Source organism: Toxotes jaculatrix, chromosome 7 (genome assembly GCF_017976425.1).
Source record: "Toxotes jaculatrix isolate fToxJac2 chromosome 7, fToxJac2.pri, whole genome shotgun sequence".
NCBI lineage: Eukaryota > Metazoa > Chordata > Actinopteri > Toxotidae > Toxotes > Toxotes jaculatrix.
The window spans coordinates 3,620,820-3,648,607 of NC_054400.1; the positions used below are offsets into that span (position 1 = coordinate 3,620,820).

Genomic DNA, 27,788 nt, shown 5'->3' on the forward strand with positions numbered 1-27,788 from the left:
TCCACAATCTGTTTCCTACTGTCGACTGACACAACACGTTAATGTGCTACAGTGGTAAGAACTAACTAAAAAATATATCACAGCCGAACCACTTCTATAAAAATAGTGAGTGTTTCTTAACACCCACTCACTTTGCCGTGCACTTTCACTGCGAACATGAACTCACTGGATGTATCTCTTCAGCTCCTGCCCGCTGCACATGGACCAGTGGTATCGATGGAAGGCCGCCTGCACCAGAGGGGCCATCACGCTTCCCATCGTTGTTTCATCCCCGCAGCGGTTGCCTTGGCCGTCGTGCTCCATGCCCAACCTGCTCCCACGGGGACAGACAAGCAAATATTTATAAATACAAAATTTCAAATACAAAGACTGTGGGAGATTCACCAATCCCCAAGGAGTTTTGAGCGAATAAGATGTTTTTACAGCACCAATTCATAAGACAAAATCCTGTTCTGTGAAAAATAATAACGTGTTTAGTCAATTATTGTGCTTAAGTAAAAATTTATGTTTTATCACATTGTTTAACTACAATTATAGAATCTTACAACTATGTTTATATGAGCTATGTGAGCTACATGCGTCAATATCATTATCATCTTCCCTTTTCTTTCCTTCCTTCTTTTCTTTCTTGTCTTTTCAATCTTTCTTGATATTTCATGGCCTTGATATTTCAAAAATATTTCATGACAATGAAAATATGTGATTCCTTTAGTGTTCCTCTGGGGACACATGACTCTGTTGTCCTGTATTTTTTTGTAAACCCTTTTTTTGTTTTGCACAATAAGTAGAAAGTAGAAATCTGCTCCCTTCGTGGATCACAAAAGGAGAATAAGATAAGATAAGATAAGATAAGATAAGATAAGAGAATCTTATCTTATTCTCCTTTTGTGATCCACGAAGGGAGCAGAAAAAAGAGCGAAGGACAAACATTTTCATCCGGCAAAACCATTGCAAAGACTGTTCTGTTTTATCGTTCTCTACCTGCCAGCGGCGACTTTATACTGCTCTAGTAATAGGAATGCCAAGTGCTCTATTTGTTGTGAGTGTGAAATACAGCAGACATCAGTCCAGATGAGACGTAAGAAGCTATATTCATTGAGTTGAAAGAGATGCTTACTTTCAGTGTTGGTGTCTTGAGTGAGGAGTGTTTTTGTTGCAGGATTTTCTTTGCCGTCATTTTGTTTTCTGTCATTCTGCATCATCAGAGCTACATGGATCCACAAAGTCTGGTGACTGACAACAACTCGTGCTGCACTTTACTGAAGCTGATGATTAATTTAACTTCTCTGTTGTCACAAATCTCACAAAGGAATCACTCGGACTGAAAGATTCCACCCCCGCTCAGAGGCACCACACATGGGCACAGGTCTGAAGGTAGGAATCAGTCTTTCCAACACAACTTTTCCGTTGGGATGACATTTAAATTTATAATTAACACATACCTAAATTTATTTCTTCACTTCCAGGACATTAGAGAAACGTGTCATTGCTTCTGCTCACACTTTTTGGAATCAACTTACTTTACAGTTAATTACAGAGTCATTTAAGACTCGATCTGTGTGTAACTTCCATGTGAAGTTACAGACCTGAAAGAAAAGGCAGTGCGTCTCTGTTTTCACTGAGAAATGTTATATTTATGATCCTTCATATTATATTTATGGCTGAGTTTAAACGTTTTCTTGGACCTGTGAACCTGTGGTCACAGGAATGTGTAAACGACGATAAAAAGAGAGGATAAATCATCCAGCTAGTAACAGTGACTTCCTTGAAGGAGTATGCAAATCATGAATAATGTGCCCTGATACAGGCTTGCAAAACAGAAATGATTAGATTTCTGTTCAGCCAGAAGATATCATGCAAAATTAAATACTCATGAATAACAAAATTTTACATTCAGATATTTATTGGGGAAAAAAACCTAATTTTTTTCTGCAAACCTTCATTTAAATGAAGGCAAATAATGTAATGCAAGACTTCAGCATGAGCTTCAGGCTCAAAAAGGTCCAGACTAGAAAGTGCTCTCCTTCACTTCCAACCCACTACAAACACCCACTGGCAGAAACAACTGTAAAAGGCTGAAACAGACAATTGAAAACCATCCTCACGGTTCAACGGGAGTTTGATTCAAATGCCTTCCATCTCTTTATAAGAATTCTTTTGGACACTTTGTTTGAGAGGGACAGCACAGGTGACTGGATATGAGAGGAGAGAGAGACACGCAGAATGACCCGCGATAAAGGTTTCCAGCTGGAGTTGAACTGGGGACATTAGAATTAATGGTTGATGCCTTAAACCACCGGAGCAGCACAAGCCATCCATCGTTAACTGTGTCACAACTGGCTCACAAAAGTGACAAAGTGGGGAGGCCACACACAATCTCAACAATTCACCATTTTTATTTAGGAAGAATAGGTAGTTGATACCAACAGTTAGCAGGCCAGCCATGTCCAGGACAAATGCCCAGTCATGGCTGCAGCAAACAACAGAGCACAACTGCTGTCTAAAAGGCCAGGAGGAGAGAGAGCGAGGCAAGCCTGCTGGGCCCTTATAAGCCTTCTCCAATCTTGCCAACTCAGGTGTGCTGCATGAGTGCAAGTTCAGCTCCGCCCAGCAATCACCTGCACACACACACAGCAAAAGAGAACAGCAGCAACACAGCTCCCTGAAAGGCCAACACAGGGCCGTAACACTCCCCCTCTTAGCGAGGACTCTCGACCCTGGACCATTAGCTCTCTCAGGAAGGTACCACTATTAAAACACATCACAGAAAATACATCAGATTCCCAATAAGTGTGCAAACACACAACCAAAATACAGCCTTGGCCCTGAACGGCTCACCAGTTCACAGCTTGACCTTGTGGCACCTTCACAGCCACTGCATCCTCCCACCTCAGCAACCTTGGCGCCTAGGAGCAATTTAAGGGGAAGAAGGAGACAGAGACCACAATGGACAACACAAAAGTCAATTGAACAATATTACTTGAAGTTACACTGGTGCCCTGGACAAAGCATCAGCCATCACATTATCTTTTCCCTTAATGTGACGAATATCTAAATTATAAGGCTGCAAAAACAGGGCCCATCGCATGAGCCTTTGGTTTGGATTCTGTAAGGAGTTTAAAAATGTCAGTGGGTTGTGATCTGTAAATACAGTAAGGGGCATTCCAGAATCTAAATATACATGAAAATGCTGAAGAGCCAGAATTAATGCCAGAGCCTCTTTCTCTACCACTGAGTAGTTTACCTGGTAGGAGTTAAACTTCTTAGAAAAGAAGCTAACTGGATGGTCGATACCTTGGTCATCAGTTTGCAAAAGAACGGCCCCAGCCCCAATATGGCTGGCATCTACATGCAGTTTGAAAGCGTGATCCATCTTGGGAGCTAAAAGAACTGGAGCAGAACACAGCAGACTTTTCACATGGCAAAAGGCTTGCTGACACTGCTGAGACCAAACAAATTTAGCTTTGGCCTTCAACAGGTCAGTGAGAGGGGCCACAACAGAGGAAAAGTTACGGCAAAAGCCACGGTAGTAACCAACAAGGCCCAAGAACCTCATGAGCTCCTTTTTTGTTGTAGGTACAGGGAATGCCTTAATAGCTACCACTTTAGCAGTCACTGGCCGCACAAGTCCTTGACCCACCACCTTGCCCAGATATGTTACTGTAGCTTTGGCAAACTCACATTTTGCTAGGTTAATGGTCAAATTTCCCTGAGCCAAACGTTCAAACAAGGCATGAATACGAGTAACATGCTCTTCCCAAGTGTCACTGTATACCACAACATCGTCCAAGTACACAGCACAACCAGTAAGCCCACTAACAACTAAATTCATTAATCTTTGAAAGGTTGCAGGAGCATTACGCAAACCAAAACCCATGACTGTGTAGGAATACAACCCTGATGGAGTAATGAAGGCAGAGATTTCCTGTGCTCTAGGTGTTAAGGGGACCTGCCAGTAGCCTTTGAGTAGATCAAATTTACTCACAAACCTTGCTGCTCCCACTTGATCAATACAGTCTTCAACACGTGGTAAAGGGAAGGAATCTGGCTTTGTTACAGCATTCACCTTTCGAAAATCTGTACAACAACGTGGAGACCGATCAGATTTTTCCACAAGCAAACAAGGAGAAGCCCAGCTGGAGGAAGAAGGCACTGCAATATTATTGTCAAGCATATATTGTATTTCCTGACCCATTATTTTGCGTTTCTCTTCAGAGACACGATAAAACCTTTGACGAATTGGGCATGCATCTCCAACATCAATGTCATGCTCGATTAAATTTGTTCTCGAGGGGGTGTCACCAAACAAAGATGGATAACTTTGAATCAAATTCGCCAATTCCACCCTCTTCTCAACAGGCAAATGTCCCAATAAACCCTCCAGGTTTTTAAGGGACTCCGAGTTCTTCAAACGACCACGCAGTAACGAATCATCAGGTGCAACCACATCCTCCTCCCCCCCATCAAAAGTTGGCTGCCCCACATTACCAGCTGTCAAAGCTGGACTTGTATCTGGTGAAGAGGGAACTGGCTTGAGATGACACACGAGCATAATATGGCTTCAGCAAATTTACATGGCATAGTTGATGTCTCTTCCTGCGATCAGGAGTGTTAATCAGATAGTTTTGTTCAGATAGCTGATGTTTCACAGTGTAAGGTCCAACAAACTTTGCTTGAAATGGTAACCCAACCACTGGTAACAAAGCAAGTACTTGATCCCCCTCACTGAACTGGCGCTTCTCAGCATGACGATCATATAAATGTTTCATCCTGACCTGAGATGTCTCCAGTTTCTGTCTAGCCAACAGACCTGCCATATAGAGCCTGTGCCGAAAACCATTGACATAGTCTAATAGGTTTGCTGGGGGGTCATTTGGCAAGCAACCATCACGAAGTACAGCCAATGGCCCACGAACCTTATGGCCAAAAACTAGGTCATTGGGGCTGAATCCTGTACTCTCCTGACACACTTCTCTTGCAGCTAGCAGTAACCATGGGAGCCCTTCCTCCCAATCTCTGTTCATTGCAGTGCAATATGAGCGCATCAGTGACTTAAGGGTTTGATGAAACCGCTCCAGGGCCCCCTGACTCTGAGCGTGGTAGGCCGAAGCCTGGTTATGCTTTACATGCAGCTGTTTAAGAACCTGAGCGAACAGATGTGATGAAAAGTTTGACCCTTGGTCACTCTGAATGATCTTAGGAATGCCAAATATGGCAATAAACTGAGTTAAGGCCTTAACAACTGATTTAGCTGTAATTGTTCGCAAGGGATACGCAGCTGGATAACGCGTCACCTGGCACATCACAGTCAATAGGTACTCTGAACCTGACTTTGACTTGGGCAAAGGCCCCACACAGTCAACAATCAAATGCTCAAATGGGTTCTCCACAACAGGGATGGGACACAAAGGTGCAGGCTTAATAGACTGATTTGGTTTACCTGTAACCTGACAGGTATGACATGTCTTTATATAAGCTGCAACATCCCGCTTAAGACGAGGCCAAAAGAAATAACGCAAGATGTGGTTATAAGTTTTCCTCACTCCCAAATGACCTGTCTGATCATGAGAACACTTCAACACCTCATTGCGAAATTTCATAGGAACCACAATTTGAACCACTGGAACTCCCACACAATCAAAACCCTGGGGCACCCACTTACGAACCAATACCCCATCCTGCACAAAGTATCCAAAGGCTGCACTGTTAGCTTCCTGTGTGGGCCGCACCTGGTCAAAGAGCCCTTTCAAGCTGGCATCCGCCTGCTGCTCACTGACAAGCTCCTGCTGAGAGAAAGAGGAGGAATCAGGCATATTCAAACCAAGTTTCATATCATCCACTTCTTCTTGGAATGGAGAGCCACATGGTGCTTTAGACATGGAACGTGTAACTGCACATGCTGGAAACACATCAGGCAACACCTGTTTGGCAGTCACCACTTCTTTCTCCAAAGAAGGAGGCTTAACTGGTGGAGAACCATCAGCCCAAACACGATCTCCAGCCAAATCATTGCCCAAAATCACATCAATCCCCTCAATTGGCAAAGCTGAAATGACACCAAGATGGACATCACCTTCCACAAGACCACAATAAATACTGGCCCTATGCAAGGGAACACACAAAGTGGATAAACCTATCCCTTGCACCAACACACAACCACCAGTATCAGTAGCCTGAGAAAAAGGCAGCAGAGACTCTAAAATGAATGAATCCTTCGCTGCAGTATCTCGAAGAATTTTTACAGGCACTTTCTTATCACTGCCAGAGAGCGAAACGAAGCCCTCAGACACAAAAGCCCCGCAACCAGAATATTTATCAGTCTCAGGTACAACCGGCACTGGTCCCTCATTAGCAACCATTGGAATTTTCACCACTGAAGCAGTGCAAACAACAGGTTTAACATGTTTGCCTCCTGAGCGGCCACTCCTACTTTTCAGTATTGGACACTCAGCTTTCCAATGTCCTTTTTCATGACAATAATTACAGTCATGACTTAACCCAACTAAACGAGGACCACGAGATGTTCGAAAAGGCTCAGACCAAGAATTTTTAACAGTTAGGCCAGTAGGTCTGGCAGTAACACTTTCTGAACTGCCCTTTCTCTCAAATTTCCCCATATGAGCTAACACATATTCATCTGCCAATATAGCAGCTTCAGAAACAGTTCTTACTCCACGCTCAGCAATATGAGTGGAAACAACAGGTGGAATACAATCTTTAAACTGTTCCAGCACCATCAAATCACACAGCTCCTTGAAGGTTGTGACTTCTAATGCAGAACACCACCTGTTGAAAAATTTTGTCAGGTCCCTAGCAAATTCAACATGTGACTGCTTTTCTGACTTTCTCCAGGATCTGAAGCGTTGACGATACGCTTCTGGCACCAACTCATATGCCTTTAATACTGCCTCTTTAACTGCTGAATATGTTTGACTGTCCCCAGGACTGAGTGCAGAGTAAGCCTCCTGGGCCTTGCCTGTCAACACAGACTGTAGCATGACCACACGGTCAGCTTCAGGCCAACCTCTTCCATTTGCGACCCGCTCAAAAAGGGAGAAAAAAGTGTCAGGGTCTCTCTCATCAAATTTAGGCAGTAGACGCAAATTATTTACTACATCAAACATTCTTGAACCATGTGGACCTGATTCAGACTCATCTAAACTTTCCTCAGCATTACTTAGTTTTCCCTGCCTGATTAGATCTAAACGATACTGCTCTAAACCCAGTTTTTCCTTTTCTAATGAGTGCCTGATTCGTTCCCTCTCTATGCTTAATTTTTCCCTTTCCATTTGCAACAGCAGCAGCTCTTTCTGTTGCTCAAAAGTTAAAGCACCGACTGCCTGAACTGTAGCTGGCAAAACACCATTTTCAACCAAAGTGGTTTTCAACAATCCTTTAATTTCTTCCTTTAACCGTCTCTCTCCAATATCAACCTCATAGTGCTCAACAAGCTTCAAAAGTTGCTCTTTAGTACAACCATTCAGAAGTTCTTCTGAAGGAAACTGGATAAAACTAGCAACAGTGGCCATGACAGCACATTAATGACTGAGATGCACAATGAATTAGAACAATCCCGCTAACTACCTACTCCAAAAGCTTGCTAAACTCTCCCCTAGTCTTCATGCGGCTAATGACAGTGGGTATTTATGCACTAAAAACCACTAGAGCGAGAAAGGCAACTGTACAACAGCGACCCCCCCGACTTCTAGTGACGTGCTCCCGAGACAACTGCTCTGACTGCTTTCACCGCAACACTACAGAATTTTTCATGAACGAATCCCAAAGGAGAAACGTTCCTTCAACCTACAAGGGAAAGTTCCAATTCTAACAAATGCACTCCCCCCAGCCAATGACTGTCAACATGGCCCACTAATTTCCACAACTGTCTTCCAACGACAGAAAACAGCACCAAAAACCCCCCTGACCAACTATTGACCCAAAAACAAACAAATCAAATTAACAAAACCCTTCAAATACAGGCAACTGAGCTCAAATTTAACCAATAACTAACCTACAACAAACATGAGGCCTCCCCAAACTAGCACTCAGCTACAATCAACCACTCAAAGTTCTAATGTGAGACAATACCAACCTCTAACTCACTCTAGGCCACCCCAAAAGCTTACTAGTGAAGTTAGAGAAGACACCAGTAACACAAGCTGAGAAACAAAGCATACCAAGCTTAAATCCATACTGCCAAACTTACCAAACAAATGGACGGACGAGCCCCCATTTTGTCACAACTGGCTCACAAAAGTGACAAAGTGGGGAGGCCACACACAATCTCAACAATTCACCATTTTTATTTAGGAAGAATAGGTAGTTGATACCAACAGTTAGCAGGCCAGCCATGTCCAGGACAAATGCCCAGTCATGGCTGCAGCAAACAACAGAGCACAACTGCTGTCTAAAAGGCCAGGAGGAGAGAGAGCGAGGCAAGCCTGCTGGGCCCTTATAAGCCTTCTCCAATCTTGCCAACTCAGGTGTGCTGCATGAGTGCAAGTTCAGCTCCGCCCAGCAATCACCTGCACACACACACAGCAAAAGAGAACAGCAGCAACACAGCTCCCTGAAAGGCCAACACAGGGCCGTAACAACTGTCACACTGCAGCTGCATCCTGAAATCCTATTACACTGTTATTAGGATGTTATTAAGCTGACCCAATGTACATGACTTAAGGAACAGGGAAAAAAACGAATACATTCAAAATGTCTGTCTCAACTGGGGACACAGCGGTTAATGGTCATCAACCGTATTACACAGTATTCACCGGTGCGTGGATATTACATTTTATGCTTAACATGGATGTGTGATGTGGTGTGTGGTAAAAAAAAGTTCAGTGGACCTTGTGTTTGGATTGATTCTTTAACAATTATTTCCAAGGTCATTCTTCAAAATAATATTGTAAAGACTGAATAATATATACTTTATGACACTGTTTGGTCAATTTTGTAACTGAGGACAGACGATTACCGTTATGCTGTTTATGTACATAACGTACTGATACCTGCCCCCGGTGGATCTGAGAGCATAAACATTTTCTCTTCTGAAAAGTAACTGGATCGTTATTAATATCAGAGACTTACAATATACAGCATCAACTAGCTTCAAAGAATGGGTTTATACAAAGGACAGATGGTGGGTGCTTCTCTTTGTTTATTGTGTTTTGGTTTCATGTGGCTCCTTAGTAATCACTGTGCATCATTTGCTGTCATTTCAGTCCTTTCCATCCCACACTCTCCTGTCACACAGATGGCTCTAATGTCATTTTAAAAAGCTGTAAACACTTCCTTACTTCAACACTGAATGATGAAGGTTGTGAGGAAATTTTGGAATTTCAGCCGACGTACTCTGACTTACAGAACATCACGCCGTCTGAATGCACAGTGAGAGAAAGCTGACAGAGAAAACGCTTTGCATAGAAGCTGATGTGCTCACGGTGCACACACGCTGTCTCTGTCTCTACATGCTGTCATGTCCTTGCTCTGAATGACCGCTCATGTTTTGCTCACATTCAGTTAGCATCAATAAATACTTGTGTCAGCAGATGAGGTGTCGATACAGTGTGTTCCAATGTCATCAACACAAACTCCTGCGCAGTTATTTTTAGAAGTGCATGAAATGCTGAAGCGGTTCTTCAGCTCCAGAATCAGCTTTTGAAACTGTCCCTGCTCTTGACAATTTGTCCTGTTATGCAAACATCTGTAAGAAATTATACCAGATATTGTAAAATACCTAAAACCATTCCCTCTTTGTTTCTGTTAGAGTGCTGCTCTGACAACAACACTGACAGATGTACGGTTAATATATTCTTATAGCTTTGGGTCCGCTCATACAACTACTGACTGCTAAATTTGCTATGTTTTTGTTTGATGATTTCTGACTCGAAGCTCTGCAGTAAGAAATTCATCTTTTTACTCTTCTATGACATTTTTTGTGAATGAAACGTTCCACAAACAAAATGGAACAGGCAACTTTAAATGGCAATTTCAAGGGCTCTGATGATGCCAATGATCAAATCTGACAAACGCGCACCTACTCGAGACTCGTTCTCCAACAAAAGCACCAGCTATGCACCCAGACTCCACCCGGCTGTCAGCACCCTGTGCTGTGTGGGTGAGTGTGTCTGACACATCTTGTTCATGACTTCCTCTTTGTTGGCTTTTCTCAGTGCGTTTCTTCAATGTCACCGTGTCTGTCACCTGCTCTCTTTCCTGCTGATTAATTCAACCTCCCCACAGACATTTGGGCCACAACTAAGATCCTCTCAGAAGACCGGCGAGCATCTGTTGGCTTAAATTTTGTTCACAAGCAGCATAATAATTTGTCTCAGACATCATCAGGACGTACGGTAAATGTTTTCAAACGGACAACATTTTCAGAAACACTGTGATAACACTATATTCACATCTTAAATATTTACTCTTCCTCAATCTGTGGTCACATGAATAATTGGATGTACAGTTATTGAAGAACAAGGGGCGGCTCATGTTGAGTAAAGACTCCGTGTGCCCTGGATTAACCCCGCATGCCTGAGAAAATAATGATCTGACACTACTTCATGAAATCTTCAGAAAATCACGTCAAATAAAAAGGTCTGGCGTCTGGTTAATTAAAACAAAGAGGGTACGTGCCTGCTGTTGGATTTTTTATCGTCAGTTATTAGACACTGAAGGCATCAGTGTGGGAGTCAAATGAGGAGACAGGAGATCTCGAAGCTCCATCACGACTTATCTCATCAGAGAAATATAATTATTCCCGATTTGAAAAGCTGATCATTTGCACTGTGTCGCTGAGGCTTTTATGATCCCAACTCATTTGTTTTCCTTTGAAAACAGTGTCTACATTCAGTGTCTACATTCAGCCAGGAGCAAAGGGTGGGTTCAAGAAAATTCACATAGCTGGTAAGTAGCAAAGCTTTAAAAATTACTAAGAAATGCAAACATCTGTGACCAAAATCAGACACATATCCATGTATGATCTAATCTGTAGTGCTTCACTAGCAGCATTTTAAGTCTCCATTGTCTCTGCTTTTTGCAGCCATTTATCTGCTCATCTTAGGAAACGCTTAAATTTTTTAAACATCCTCTTTCCCCCAATTAGCTGTTCTTCAGTTTAGAAGCTTAGCAGCTCAGGGGACAGTTCAGCAGAATGGATCCCGACTGTCTCTTTTTCTTATTTGTCCTGTCACCTGCCAGAGTGGCTCTTTTTCATCTGCCCCCTGAGACCTGCTCTTTGGTACCCTTTCTGAGAACCGTGGCAACAACACCATCCTGCCTCCCTTTCCAAGTCATTTTATTTTCAACAGACTCAAACAAAAACAGCAGCTTGGGAGGTTTCATGCTGCTGATGGTGTTCAGATCTGCTGAATTTCGACACTTTAAAGCCACTTCTGCCTAAGTCCTGAGTGATACTGCTTCACATGATGTCCACCCACAGAGCTGGCCAGCCGCTCCCCAACCTATTATCCCCGATCTCTTATATTCTGGCTTAGATCCATTTTATATCCAATCGGACAGTCAGTTGGACTCTGGACCTGTTGCTGCTGTCTGTAACAGGTCCAGACTCATCGATGTAAAGTAGTATGAGATACTGGACTACCTCTTGGCTTCAAAAATGGTGTGGATTCATGCCATGAGAGCTGATTACCCAGTGCATAGACCAACAACGTTTTTTGTCTGCCTGCTTTTACCTTTGTGTCCAGAATCAGTCCTGCCTTTGCCTGTTCATTCTTCCCTAACAGCCGCCCCACACAGAGCAGCTCACTCATTTTATGCCATCACTCACACCCATTGTGTTGCATAACTGTAATTTCCGCATCTATGAAATGTGACAAAATAGCAGCAGAAGTAGAGTACAGGCCATGGGCTCCACTTTTTCTGTTCCTCAATATTCACACGGAATATTCGAACATTGTCACTAAACTTTTACTTTGCTCATTGTGTTAGCTCAGACTACGAAGGTTTGTGTTATTTTTTTACTGCAGTCAACATGAAAAACCCTTAAAAAATGTTTTTTTGCAGAACCTATAGAGTGCATAAAATTTCGAACCGATTCAAAGATAAAATGGCGAAGCTGAACGCGGTGCACTACAGTAGCAAACAGTGAGTGATTCTGGACACAGCCTGTGATAATCTCTGTTAATACATCCAGGCTTCATCCATTATTCCCTCTAAATTAGTCCTTTTTCCTGTTTCCTTGCCTGTTCTGTGTCGCATTAATGAGCAAGACAAGTTCAACCTGAATGTTTTGGTGGTCATGTGCAAGATGTTCCACAAGGCTTTCCACGGGATTCAGAGGTTGCCTAGCGACATGACTCTAATTCAATCTGAATCTCTATTCAGAGTGTTGTTTTGCATTTACTCACTCAGTGCATAAATATAAATGCTTATTTCTGATATTTCTGGTGTGCAGTGTCTGCGGAGTTCAATAATTTTGCTGTGTTTCCGGCTACGCGAGCGCGTTTGGTGTCTTTGTGAACTTTACTTCAGAAGTGAGACGTGCTGCAGGAAATGTGGACTATGTGTGGGGGCAGGGAAAGGGACAAGATAACAAACGGAGGCTGAGTCCTTGTGTTTCTGGACATGTGCTCGATAAACAAACCATGAAATTCAATAAAGGCTAACATGTTTGCTGTCAGGGCGCTCAAGGCCAATCTGCTTAAAGGTCCCCCGTGTCACCTAACATAGAGATCACAGGGGAAAAAAGCCCCAGGAACATGTTCACTTCACATGAACAGCTGTGGTATTAAGAGGAAGGACCATAACGTCCCTCGCACTACAACACAATGTCACCTTGCGAATATGAACGTGTATGTTTGTGAGCCTCCAGAACCCTCATGGACAAAGAAGGAAGGACAAAGCGAGAGCAACCTACACATGTCCCGTCTCGTGAGCCACAACGAAGGCTGAGGAGAAGCCGTCTTCGTGGTTGAGGGTGCAGCTCCGGACAGGGTGGCACATTCCCGTAACTGGAGCGTAACCTGGTGGACATCAGGGAAAAGGAGGAAGGTTATTGTAGCAGACTGTTAAATGAAAAATGTCAAGTAAACTTGACTGTCCAAACGCTGGCATTAAATGATTTTCACAATTTTAGTTTTTAGTTTTATTTTGGCAAAGAGACTGGGGTTAACATCCCAGGTGTTGTCAGGTTTAGGCTACCGAAACACTTATGTAGTTAAGGTTAGGAAAAAGATGGTGGCTTTGGTTCTGCATGACTTTTTCAATATTTAATTTTACATTTTAAAGCTTTGTACTGTCTTTGCACGTATTGCGGTGATCAAAGCACTGAAAAATCATAATAAAAACCTGAATGAATTTCCAAAAGCAATGTCCTAGTTACTTTGGATTATCAACAGACCTTGTTATCAGCAAATTTCAGTGAAACTACTTCCTACCAAAGAAAAAGTTCCTGATGTATGTAGGTTATCCAGACGCAGGTATCTCAAAATCCCACAGGGCTACACAGAACTCAGATGGGGGAGAGAACTGAGCCTTTAACTAGGACAAATCTACGTGTATGTCTGTGTGTTTACATGTGTCACATATGCATGATGATACATGTGATGATGAGCTCTGCAGCACAACAGGAAACAGATAATACAAACATTGCAAAAGGGGGAGGCACAGCAGGGGGTTCAGCAGAGAAGGAAGGAAGCGTTGTTTCTTTTGTCGGCTTCGTGATCATTCATCTTTATTAAAATTCAGGTTTTCACCGTCCTGCTACTTCTTGCTGTACTTTCTTTGCATGATATTGCATCAGTCGCTGGAGCCACATTGTTGATATTAGTAACTGACACTATGGAAGCTACAGATGGCAGCAATGAAGAAACCTCAGCTGTGCCAAAATTAGAATAAACACGTGTTTCCTCATTTAGTCCTTCCTCTGTGCTGTTGTTTTGCCACTTTATTGACAACAACACACCTACTGCAGCTGCAACATAATGAATATAGATTAACTTGTTTGGCAACATCTAACTTCAAACCACACGTGTTGGTGGAACTACACACTAGCAGGCAAAGACAGACACGAGGGAGTGCAGGCTTTGTCACGGCACAAATTCATCAATCATCTGGACATCAAACGGCAAATCATTATTTTAATCATATCTAGTTTTAGATATGATTAATAAACTGTTAATAAACTTTGCAGATGAATAGATGTTTCCTGTCTACAGGGATCTACCCTCTACTCAAAAGCTGTTCTAATGAATTAAGCTAAAACAAAGAAGATGTGTGTTGCTAAAGCAAAGTCTGAGTTTACCTTGTAACTATTTTTTTCCCGTTTATAAGAGTGCTAAGAGAGTTATTTTTATGAACTCTCTCAAAAAAAAAACATCAAAATCAATGCTATTTTCATTGTTATTACAACTAAACATATACCTACTGAATACACATGAATAAAATGCTTTGTTTCTGAAGCAATTAAACTTTAAACACTCCACACACTCCAATCTTTAAAACTGGAACTGAAATTCAATAAAAAGCTAAAGTAAATATTTAGAAAACAAACGAACTAAACTGAATGAAAAACTGAAACCACAAAGAAACAAAAGAAAGGAAAAAAAAATGTAAAAGCAAAGATGAATCCTGAGGTGACTCTGCTCTGCAGCATCCAGGAGGGAAGACACTCACTCCTACACTGTCGGTGCGACCTCAGTCAAACATAACTGACTCTTCACGTGCTGCGCCTTCGAGTCGAGGGTGGGGGTTTGTCAGGGCATGTTGAGAGTGTTTTGAAGTGTCTCAGTGTAATCTGTGTATCATTGATTATTCTCTTCGACTTTATTTTGTAAAGAACACACAACTCTCCAGGGAGGCCGCTGTCTCCGTGAAAACTTTCTAAAACCATCTGTCCTTTAATCAACAGGCGTCGTGGTTTGCAAAATATGGGGGCTTAAAAACTGGCTGTGTAATGCAGGATATGACATGTTTGAAATGCAAATTTGGGGGAACAGCAAAAAGCGGAAGAAGAAGAGAAGAAACGAGATAAAATTGCGTGAGAGAGGACAGAGAGGACAGGGTAATTTTAAAGAAAAATTAAGGCTGAGGCAGAGGCACTCAGAGAAAAGAGACCAGAAAGAGAGAAATAAGAGCTGGGACACACAGACCGAACGCTGGTTTAAATACATCTTTCTCTTAATAAAAGCAAGAATAGAAACAACAAATGTTTCCTGACAGATCAGATGACCTTGGCTGGCAGCACTCTGTACAGCACAAAACAGTTTGTACATCAAAGTTTATGTGTTATTTTTCAAAAATGTTTGACAGAGAGCAAGATGGAGAATTAAAAAAAGGCTCTGGGCAACTTTTGCCACCTGAACTTTCTACACCAGAGAAATGCAAAGGTTTCAAATGACACGGCAAACAAGCAAGCGGCGCCCACACATGCCACAAATTAACGCGCACTTCTCCTCAGCCAATTTAATAACTGACAAGATGTCAAGCTTACTGCCGACGTCGCAGACAACCCTGAGGCTGGTCATTAACACATTTTAGTTTTTCATTTCAGTAAATTTCAGAAAAGCCAGTCAGAGGCACAAATCTGGAATCAAGCAAACTCAGAAATCTTTGGTGTGTAACTGGAAACTCAGAATATAAAAGAGAATTGATCATTAGTAGATTTCTAAAAACTGAAACCTCTGCTTGTTGTCAGTGGTGAACATAACAGAATATTATGGTTTTTCCTTGCCAGTCACAGGTGGCTTCTTTCTGTGTGTTTCTGATCGGTCTTTTGATCAACCTTTGACTGTTTAAGCAGAGGCAGATATTTTCTAACACACTTGCTCCTCTTTTGTACTAATGATCCAACCAGAGGAGTTTCATGTCCATCCAAGCCCTGGAAGCGCTCCAAACACCTGAGACTGTCTAAGCAAAAAACGAATGTGACTTGACTTCCAGAGCCCGAAATAACTCAACGCACTTTAAAACTCCATACGTAATTCATGCGGAAGCTCATTTTGTCAAGTTTTTGAAAGCTTCCCTCCACTTGACAGAATGATCTGCCTTATTTCTGCAGTAGTCACTTTAAATAGTTATTTCCCACCCGCCTCACTTTAAAGCACTTAATACTGCACAGTAGCTTGCACTAAGACAGCAGCTGAAATTTGTCAAAACATCACATCAGCTCTGCCTCTTCAGCAGAGCCCGAGTCTCGGCAGCCAACAAGTCCTCATACGTCAATGACAAAACAAGGACGAGCGTCCTCTGATCTGTGTTTTAAGCTTGACGAAAGACAAAAGGTGGTGTGTTTTTTTTTAAAGGGGGGGTGTTATCTCCACTGTGTGAGGTGAGGCATGAACAGTACCTGATGTTAATTAACTGCCTATGTGTATGAGAAGATACACCGAAGGCTTAGGAAATGCAGGATCACAACCTTGAAAATGATCCAGCATCATGCAGTGGGAATAGGTTTTGTTTGTTCCTATGTTGTTTGACGGATTAGATTTGCTATTTAGGGAAGGCAGAACCAGCATTTCCATTCCATCTTCACCATCAACTGTCTCTATCAACCTCTTATTGTCTGTTCACAGCCCATGGGGTGAAATCTGGTCAGTTGCTTTGTTTTTTTTTCAGCCTGTGAAAATGATTCAATTTCAAAACATGTCACTCTCTAACAGAGAAGCTTAATGACATCTTGCTTAGAGCCTGGCTCTGCGCTTTATCAAAATCTAACAACGGCTCAAGGGAAGTGCAAAGAAGGGATTGTAATATGTTTTCCCCAGACCACACTGAAACAATTCGGCCTTTCACTAGTGGAGTCCTACAGGAAACCATGAGGACATCATGTCTTACTGTCCTTGACGGCATCACAGAAAAGTGATGCTGCTCAGCGTGGGAATTGTCAAATTTGATTGATTTTCCACCAAAAGGCAGCAGCTATTGGTTTATTTCCCCCAATAGGTTATAGCATGAAATTGATGAAGCATAGTAGCTACAATTTATAACATAAAAAAAAATCTTGTATTCATTCATAAGTCTGCAATACAAATGGCCTGACAGTAAGCGTGTCAATAAATAAAGCAATTCAATTCATCAGTTCATTTTCTCCTCACTTTGGGGAAATAACTGTTGGGGGTGTTGGACCACTCATCTGTTCTAGTGGGTCTTCTACTGTACTTGGATAAGAATGAAATGGATCTACAGAAATAGCAGAACCGAAAAAGGACAGAAACAGCTTTCTGACTCTTTCTCATTCTTCAGGAAGTTGCTATGCAACCATGAACATTATGGTGTACGATCAAACACAAAACTTTAAACACATTTCAGCAAAGACTGTTACAGGCTGCTGCTCACATCTACCGTTTTTCAGTGACATAATGATTCACACAAATATGAATTATTAAGAAAATGAAGGCGACTGAAATGATGAAATAATCCAACACATTTTCAAAACTCTTGTATTGTAAAATGTTGTTGTATCCCAGCGGTTTAATTGCAGGTCACCTTTATTCCATTCCAGCAATTTTCTGTGTTTAAATGTCCTTTTACCACATTACCACTTTTCTTCACTAAGCCTTCATCTGACAGTCGGGTTCTAGTAATTGGCTGTCCACTCATGTAGACCAAAGCAACAGCCAATATCCTAACTGCTCCTGCCCTGTTTGCTTTAACAGGAACATTTCATAACACAGGGCTGACTTTTAACAAGACTAAGAGTCTACAGCCATGCCAGCGGCTTTCTGAGGCTATAATTACACACAGCAGTGCTTTGAGTTAAACACTAACACAATGTTTAGCTTGTGCACCATCATAGCTTAGATGGCAACATGCTAATATTTGCTAATTAACACTAAACAAGGCCAGTAGATCATCAAAGTCCATGGGATTGTACTGTCTGGTCAAACTTTCATGGGAATTCATCCCTGAGATATTTCAGTCTTGACCAACTGACAGACAGGCAAAGGCTAATTCTAAATGTATATATGCTAATTTTACAATATACTGTATACTGCACATTCCTTCTGTACCAGAGAAATTAAGTCCCAAAAGAATTCACCACCAATGCTGACATGACATTGCTGCAATGTTGTACATACATATGAGCAAGGGAAATGCTTTTGATGTTTCCATGAAAATATAACATAAGAATTCTGTCATTACAATGGAAATCTTTACATTTAAAAACTGCTTGTTTGTTACGCTCATTTATTTCAGCTTCTATTAAGAACTTGCAAAGCACCAGGCAGGTGCTGGCATCGAAGAACGAGCCTGCTGTACGGTGACTGGTTTTAATCCTGCAGGTAAAACGTTGTGATGCAGCTTCAGACTCAGTTCAGTTACAGAGCATCCGCGCAGGGAACAGACAACACAGCGTCCTCTGCCTTTTATGAAGCACAGAAGTCACCAGCGGATCTTCTGTCTGTCACTGGTGCTTCAATTCTCTTGTGTACAGTGAGAAAAAGATGTATTGCTTGCTGCACATCAAAATACAAACACACGCTGACCTTTTTCCATCTGTGCCAGGCCTACTGGGGAAAGAGAATGACTCACGGATCCTTTTAGTATTTAACTAGACGAAGTCCTGTGCTGCAAAAGTGAAGTGAAGATGAAGGAGATAAAAGAATTTGTCTGCATGGAAAGTATGGCAGCGTGTTATTTTCACTTACAGTACGCAGGCATGCGCTGATTGCTAATTTAACATGCAGAGACAGCAAGTGAAGTGTCCTTGAAACATCTCACTGTGTTGCTCGTAGCATCAGACCAAAGCCCTCAGCATGGGGGTAACCTCACTAACTATGGACCCACTGTGCCATGTCTGGCACGAAGCCGACTGAATTGAACTAAAACACAAACTGTTACATCACACAACTACTTATCAGTGTCCATTTTCTTTGTTGATGCAGTGAAATAAGAAGTTAAGTACAAAAAAATCCTGTCAATCCATTATTAAAGGTCTTCTGCTTACTGATTCCCAGCGTTGCCCACAGCCAATCATATTAATGTATAAATGCATAAATGATCTCCATGTTATGAACTTGGTCCATTGCCAAACAGAGAGCAACTCATATCTACAAGGTCAAATAGGAGGGGTCGTACCCATGAGAATGGCTTGCCTCCAGGCCCCTGGATGGAATAATCTGTCCATATGTGTAACCTGCAGCAACAATCATCAGTACGACTACATGAAAGCTAACCTGTGGATCACAGGTCACATGGCGGTCACTGGCTTTACTGACTGCTTACCACTCCAGCCAAGCAATGAGCTGAGAACATAACACTGACATGTCATCACCTTTAAGTTCATACGGTGAACTCGTTAGTGAACTTTTTTTTTTTTTTTTTTTTACACTTTCAGCAGTTATGGAGCAAGTTTTCTATTTATGTAGTGTTGTGTCTCTGGCCACCTGGTGAATGTAAGTCTAATTATCACTCTCTTTTAGCGCTGCTTTTGGAGTTGATAGAGACCTATGTTCATCAGCGCTTCACTAACTACGTCTGGCTGCTCTTTGGTGCTGAGCAGGTAGCAGGTTTTCTCTGAAAGCAGCTGCCTGCTGCAGCTGTAGATGACATTATGAGAAAGGTGAAAGTGAACCAAAACAGTAAAGTTCCAGCCGGACAGCTGAAACGTGCCACAGAGCGACTCAGATGTTCTGTCTCATTCTCATGACATTCACACTGTGCTTAAGTTGTACCTAAGGACGATTCAGCTTCAAAAATCAAAATGTACAATTCAGTGACCAGTTCCAGCCAATCTGGGCTGGAGATGCTGCATTTTCTCCCATTTCAGAACAGGATGCTGTGAGCCAGGTCACTGGGTCATTTCAGCCACAGCTGCTCACACTGACCTTGTACAGTCTGTTGTCTGCATATTACACCTGAACAAGCTGAACGGATGTAACCACACATATTTTACACCTTATTTTCTGTGGTGAAAAAAAAAGTGAAAAAAAGTGATTTCTATATATTCATTGTTCATGCTACCCAATTAAAATTGACCCCTGCTTTGGAAATGAAGTGTCACAAACTCACAGGCAGCCTGTTTACCGGATCAATTTTTAATAGCCTGTCATCTCACAAGTTTAGAGGCAACCGCTATGTGGACATCAGTGACGTCAAACTGTAACAGCATTCGCAAACAACTCCTGAAGTGTCGGCAAAGCAAAGTCACTTAGAAGGTGTGACTGATTAAAAATAACGAGCTGGCTGGATGGGTTCCCTGCGAACCTGCCGCATAAGATACTGATGTCGGGAATGTAGTTTAACATAAAGTGATTTCAGATGAGGTGTTATTTCACAATGGAGATCCATCAGTCTCTGATCAAGCAGACAAAAAAGAGTGACTGACATTAAAGTGACTTTATGTTATATTCTTCTATCTAATTTCCATGGTAATTTTAGGCACATGACGGTCATGATATTTCCCTGTTCCTCAATAAAAACTTCCAACTGTTTAAAGTTTCTCAAAAAAAAACTAGAAGTGCCGCATGGCGGTGGTATGCCTCCGCGCCGTTGGGTGCCTGTTTGTAGCAGAGGTAGAGGTTATGGCAAAGCATTGTAGAGATAACATTCTGAAGCACAACATTCGCATTAAGGTCACAGATCACTGTTCATCCTTGAGTCACAGTCAACATTTGTGCAAAGTTTGACAGACAGACCTCAAAGCGCTGTTGCATGTAGAAGAATCCAGGACGGACAGAAGGACGACAACCTGAAAACATAATGCCTCCGGGGCCTTGGCTATCGCCGGCGAGGAGGCATAAAGAAAATGTGTAATATTCACATCACAGCCACATCAGGACCACCACACCCTTCACACTGATAACCAACAAATGGGAAATTCCATTATTGTTGGAATGAAAGCAGCACTGGGGCTGATTGCACAACTTCAGCACTGTGAAACCAGCTGCTTTTGTTCCTATATTATGTTCTCATTCTGAACAAAGAGCATTCTGAATTCTCAAATTAAAGGCACCAAAATGTCTGTTGTGAATGCGTTCAATAAATATGAGGAAATGTCACTGTATCTGTGAGGTCTGCAAATGCCTTGGTCTCATCGGTTAATGTCTGGTGCATGCCTGTATGCTGCACCTTATTAATTCCTTCCCTTTTGCCCCCACAAAAAGGAAGGAATTAGCCGATTATCCAAAACCAAAGCACGCAATGCTCGACGGAAAAGTGAAAAGTAAATGCAGCTGTTGTTCAAAGGAGCAAATAAAAAAGGTATAAAGCAAGTTCGGTCTTTAATAGCGTTGACGTCGGTCAGTTAGTTGCTCTCATTGCTTCGGTTTGGCTGCTGTGGAGAAAATAAGAGCTGGGCAAGCAGTCAATATCTGGCAGACAGTGCAAATTGCCTTGAGACTCCTGTATTTCCAGGTCTGCGTGCACAAGAACAGAAATTGAGAAAAGGTGCCAAATATGAAGCACAAAAGGCCTTTGGGCTGTTATCCTTGGAGGATCAGTCGTGCTATTTGCACTTGTTAGTGGTGATAAAGGGCATTTTGATTGCTCAGTGCTCTTTTTCAGTGCTTGTGTTTTGTTTTTTGGAATCAGACAGAGGCCCTGTGTTTTCACTGGGGGCACAAAGAACTGTTAAAGCTGTATTCCAGACAGAATTCACAAACGATAGTTGTATACGCTTTCTTGAAAATCTGCATAATAGCTCAACATTTAACACCAGCACAAGATGTGTTATCCCTTAAAATGAATCGAGGGCAGTCTGAACCTCCCACGACCATTAATGTCAAGAATAAACCAAACAATCAATCTTTTTGCAAGACAGGATGCTTTGGCTGCTGCGTATTTCGATGGATAACCTCCTGTAAATGTTTTCACATTAGCAGCACATTAGGACAGGTCAAAATGCTGCAGGCACCCGTACATTCTCATTTGAACCACGCCAGTGTGTCCTCTGGGGCCTTACCCTGCATCCCTGTGGGGCCGAAGCCTTGGCGAGTGAGGAAAATTGCGTGGTCGTGGTGTTCGGCGTGATCAGGGTCGCCTTTCTGCTGCACAAACGCCCAGCGGCACACATTCTCCAGGCTCCGTGATGGGTTGCCTCTTTCAATGAGGCTGATGGACTGACAGGGAAGAGAGACAGAAATGCTTACCAACCAACCCTGACTGGTATATGAGCACATCAGTATTCTGTCTGAAGTCCAAGACTATATAGATTGCTAATCTTAGCGTGAGTAGTATTCGCTGTAGACGCAGGTTGAACATGGGGCATCTGGGGTGATAATAAGCAGAGAGCAAAACTGAATTTCCTCTCTATAATATAAAAAGCAAAACATCACATACATCACAATATGTCGTATACACTTTGCATATTACGTTCATTTTAAGTGTGAGCGTAGCCAGCATTCATTTTTACAGTACGTGTGAAAGAGAGCGAGAGTGACTGACCCCTGCAATCTGCATACATTTTCTTCCCTATTTAGCATCTTTGCTCCATTATTAATGGCTGTGGACGTGTCACTAGCATGCTCTGTGAGGTTGAAATAACCACTTCTCTGGAGCCATTACATGCACATTTCTGTTCACAAGTAACAGCATGAGAACAAGAAGCACCACTGCTAACAGCACTCTGACATGTTTGGACCGAATGTTGTGTGTTTGGAATCGGTATTATTCCGATTTTGCACATGAATGACAGCAGATTTAAATAGCAGACATGAGACAATTAGAGCATGAGGGCATTTAAAATAGAATAATAATGAGTGAGAGTTGAAAATAGACGACCCGTTGCTCTGTGGAAGTGTCGGTCCTGTACAATGCTCTGTTTGTGTACTCCTGGGATGAAATTTTACACTGAGGCTGAAATGTTTTTCTCTCTGTTTGCTGTTACAGCCACTGATGATGGGCTGATGCTTCACCTCTTTGTTTCTCCACAGCAAACACAACAAATTGTTGGGTACAGACGTTCGGCGTGGCGGTGGTGGCGGTGGTGGGGGGTGGGGGGCGGTTGCTTTGCCAGAGCTTCTGGAACGTTTTAGCCAGTGCATAGGGAGATCTGTGCTGATAGAGTCCGAGCCAGTAAATGTTCTCAACATACCACTGGTGGCCTCTATAATCATGTGGACTATATGTTTATTATTCTAATTGATGTGTTGTGGTTCTTATGCAGATTGTTATTCTTTCCCTGTGGTATCTAGCTGCTGTACTGTATCCCATACATTCGAGGTAAATTTTAATTTCAGTTGCGTTTACTAGATTAGTTATTGTGTTGTACGGGCTACGGGGCAATATTGTACTTCCACAGCAGATGTTTTATTTCTTTGTGATATTTTTATTTTTCCTTTTAAGTTTTTTTTTTTGTTGTTTATTGTATTGCCTTTTTTCTCTGATTAGTCACCCCTATAACTGAATTTGTTGTGTTTTATCCAACACTGCACTTTTACAATTGCTTCAACTAAAGCTTTTAAAGGATAATTTCTGTCTTTAACCTTGTTTTGAAGTGCGTTTAGTGGCTCCACACTGTAGCCGTGGACCTGCATGCATAGCCAGGGTGGACATGTGGTTCTGTGAAATTGTGATTGCTATCTTCTTGCTGGTTGAAATAATTCACAGATTAATCGATAACGAAAATAGAGGCTCTTACTGACGAGGACTGTTTTGGCACCGAGACGGTTGACTTCAGTCTGACGGGATCAAACTCTCTGAACATTGTGGAGAAGCATTTTTCTGTCTCTCGGCTGCATTACAGTCTTCTCCCACACATCCGTAAATTGCACTCTGGGGTGCATACGCTCTCCTGTCTGAGTTTCTGTCATTTTCTGTAATTTCTTTGCAGATTTTTGGCAGATCAACACAAATGGACTGTGAAACCTCACCTTGGCATACCCCAGCATGATCATCCTCACCAGGACCACATTGATGTGGACTCCCAGCGACTCGTCGTGGTAGATCTCGTTCACCTGAGAAGCAGAGGGAAGACATTATCAATCAGAGGACCTTCGATGGCTCGCACATACAGCATTTCTTTCAAGGCATTTGCGTCACTGACACATTACACACCCCCTGTCTTGTTAATTCAGGGTTTCTGCTTTCCACTCATCATTGGAGGAGAGCGAGAGAAACAAACCATTCTCTACGACTCACTCTATGAATAACCGTAATCACAGACCTGTGCAACCACTATTTTGTGGCATTCTGAGAGCCAGTGAACACAGAAAGGAGGGCCGCCCTATAATCACGTTCTTGTTCCTTTGCAAGACATGGTTGCCATACCAGAAAAATTAAAAGAAGTGGTCTTAATCAGCGTCCCTGCGCTCACAAGTTTTCAGGAAAAAGAAGCTTCTGATTTGATATGCATAGCCATGCCTTGATATATGAAAACTGGGGTGTTTGTGATGAATGCAGACATATTATAGGTAGAACAAGGTTTGATCTGCTTCGTAGGGCTGGTTCCAATTTTCATATGTAATGAGTGGAAAATCTGTAGAGTTTAAAGCTAAGAGACTATAGAAGAAAAAAAAAACATGCATAGAGCTACAGAGAAGCCTATGATGGAGGCTTTTAGGTATTCAGGCTGTCTTAGCTCCCTGCAGCCTCGGAAGTAATGTAAAGAGAACTGGGTGAGTCAGTGAGACCAGCCAGTGAAGGACTCTCCACAGGTAGCCTGACTAACATTTTCCCTCGGGTTAAATCTGAGGGAAAAGGTAAAGTGAGCATTTTTTTTTTTTTTATTCTCAAGCACACAAGCACCAGTTGTGGCCCTGTTTTTAGCAGTCATCGCCCTGTTTTACACCCCTATATTATCTGCCACAGCCCTGTTGTGTATTTGTAATCAACCAGAGGGATCAAATTTCCCCTTCAGGGATCAGTGTCACTCACTGTGTGTGGGTATCTATCACATTTTAAATATGCTGCTGGATTTGCATTTGGTTTACATTACCCCGTGTGCAGGTCCATTCATCTACATGAAGATGATGAGTTTATGAACCTGTCTCTTGACTTTCTTTTCAGAAAATTTTGGACACATCTAACCATAATATGAAATTCACGCACGACAATATTCAAATTTAAAATAACGCACTAATAGGCAACAGCAATAATAGGCATTATATCACATTACACTGTATTATACACTTTGAAGAGCTGTCATGTCGTCACATGAGAACTAAGAATCAGGACCTTCCTTTTTATTGACAGCTAACCTTTAAAAGGCTCAGTGCGATGTGTGTGGTCACCCATCATTCTGTCTTCAGCGCTGCTGCTTTGCCACTAACTGATTGACCGTACAGTAGGTACCAATCGAATCAGTGAACAGATCAACGTCTTGTCCAGCTCTCCAGCTCTACATATGACAAGACCTCTTTAGCAACCAGGAGCATTTGGAGCGACAGGCAGCGTCACAGTGGGTCTCATTTTCTTTGGGCCAGTGATTCCTCACTGAGTTTATGCGTCTCATTGCACAATGTGCCAGTGTTCTCCACAGAGAGGAGAGGAGGTGGAGAAAAAAAAAAAAATATTCCAGCAGCATATGATCACATGCGAAACTGTCCTCAGAGCACTGTTATTCCTTATCAACTTTTTAGGGGTGCCGAGGAACTGGAGTGAGCAGTGGAACAAACTCCAAACTGCTGCTTTTCTCAAAGGTTCAATGGATTCTATTACTCATTACTTCAGACTATATGAAGCAACAATCCGGCTGAATGTGACCCAAGCCACAGAGGGGTGTTTCATTTTGAGAAGAGAGAGAGAAAAAAAAAAGATAAACGCAGCTGATCCTGAACTCGCATCAACTGGCAGAGCAGCTCTGCTCCGCTGGTAGAGGCTGCACCGTCAGAGGCTGCACCCTCAGAGGCTGCACCCTCAGAGGCTGCACCGTCAGAGGCTGCACCGTGAGCCGCTCCTTCAGGGTGAGCTAAAATTACCACCACGTATAATCTTTGTCCCACACACTGATCTGCTCTGCCTCAAAGGCTGGTCATTAACAGGTTCCTCCATACATTTACAGTAGCTGAATGCGTTCAGCTTCACATTTTATTGATCCAGCTCACGTTCACTGGCCCTCAGCTAAAAATGGCCACCATTCATCACTGGGGAGGGAAACGGGGAACTGATGGAGTGACCGATCAATACCACTAACTGGATTGCTTCCCCAGCCAGAATGTCTGCCTCAAAACTTTCTGGTTTGTAATCAGTTCACGAACGTTGTCTGTAAATTGTTGCCCTCTCAAGTGTTGGATTCACTTTTGAATTAAAACTTGATAGTTAATAATCTGTGTACATTCGATGATAATCTGTGCTGATGAACGTGTTAATAAGAGATTAATGCATTAGCTGACTTCCCTTACATATTGCCATCTGTGGTGTATCATATGGCAAATTTAATAATAAATATAAATTCAATTCAATTACAGGATTCAGCATTTCATTACAGCTAAGGATGAAAGACGTGTGTCTTTGTGCAAAGACATTTAGCCAAAGATATTCAAACATCTTTCACTTTTTTTCTTACTAAATTAAGTTCTATCATAGTAATGCAGTATTAACCTACTGCACAGTATGTTCTGATTGATGTGCCAAAAGTACATGGACACCCCCATCCACATGCTTTTGTGTACTCTTGGCTGGTTTCCCTTTCTTCCACTTGAGGGAAATCTTGTTTGTACAACATTTAATGATATTTTGGACAAATGTGTTCCTCCAATTTTGTGGTAATAGTTTAGGGAATACACTATCCTGTTTCAACAACACAGTACTACCATGTACAAAATGGGGTCAATAAAAGAAATGGCTTTCCCAGTTTGGGGAGGGAGAGCATGATTGAGCTGACCCAAACCCCACCCAACACCTATGGAGTGAACTGGACCGCCGGCTGCGAGCCAGGTCTGATCACCCAATGTCAGCAGTGCTCTTGTGACTGAATGGGAGTAAATCCTGTGGTGAGTCTGAGAACAGAGGAGCGCAGGTTGAATAAGATTTACAAAAACCACATGAGTGCAATGTTGAAGTGTCCACATACTTTTGGCTAAGTATTTGAAAGGACATATAGCATAGCCTGTTCTAGTGGTGAGCACCACCTGAGTTCTTTGTTTACCTGCAAAACAAAACAAAACAAAACAAAACATAACATTGGAAACACCTTTAAAGTAATTCAGTCCAGACATAAAAATACAGCCTCAAACAGTGCTGTAACTGCACAAGTGTACCTAATAAACTGGTAACTGGTAATCAAGATAGTTCCTTGTAAATGTTGTTGCAATACCTAAATGTCACCAACAGAGGTCCATAAAAGTCATTACTTCACGTCCCATGAGAAAGACTCATTAATGATGCACTGTGGAAGCTCTGCCTCCAGCTGCTCTTGATGTCATAGGTGGTTTCAACTGTTTTGTTTCAATTTTTTTTTTTTTTTTTTTCAATTTATTTTTAGTGGCTGTGGTCCAGTGGAGCTCGGTTTGGATCATTTCAGTTAAACTCAAACATATGGAGAATTTGTGTCTGATTGCAGAAATGCAGATTATCATCTTGACAAAGGGTTTCAAACTCTTCACTGCCTCTAATGTCTTGTCTGTTCAGAGGCGTCGGCTTAGAGGCGTCGCTTCAGGAGATAGCGGATTGAACAGGACCAAACTTTTCATGGGAGCCCTTTACGGCGACTGAGGCGATGTGTAATAGCTTCTGTCTGACACTTTCATGACAGATGTGAAGCAAATATGAGGCCGTTATTGATCTCTGATGATCTGAGAGGGAAAACCGATGCTACCAGGGGAAGCAATTTCATTCCCACGCGTCTTTTTATGTGCACACCACAGAGTGAAACAGATTCTCCAGCAGCAGCCACAGTATTTATTCTACTTGGAAATAAAGGTCCAAAAAATGAATGATGGTGTGAAAGG

The 27,788-nt window shown here is 42.2% G+C and overlaps 1 protein-coding gene across 2 annotated transcripts in view; it reads right to left on the reverse strand.

Annotated features, from left to right (window-relative positions):
• The window catches only part of adamts3 (ADAM metallopeptidase with thrombospondin type 1 motif, 3), a 136,404-nt gene that overhangs the window by 57,822 nt on the left and 50,794 nt on the right, over window positions 1-27,788 (reverse strand). For both annotated transcript variants that reach the window (XR_005894322.1, XM_041042857.1), the window contains exons 6-9: window positions 23,772-23,855; window positions 21,863-22,019; window positions 12,878-12,983; window positions 167-310 (exon numbers count right to left, since the gene is read on the reverse strand). Coding sequence is in view for 1 of the 2 variants with exons in the window: in XM_041042857.1 (XP_040898791.1) it covers window positions 167-310; window positions 12,878-12,983; window positions 21,863-22,019; window positions 23,772-23,855 (491 nt within the window). In the remaining variant the exon portion in view is untranslated. The remainder of the gene's footprint in view (window positions 1-166; window positions 311-12,877; window positions 12,984-21,862; window positions 22,020-23,771; window positions 23,856-27,788) is intronic.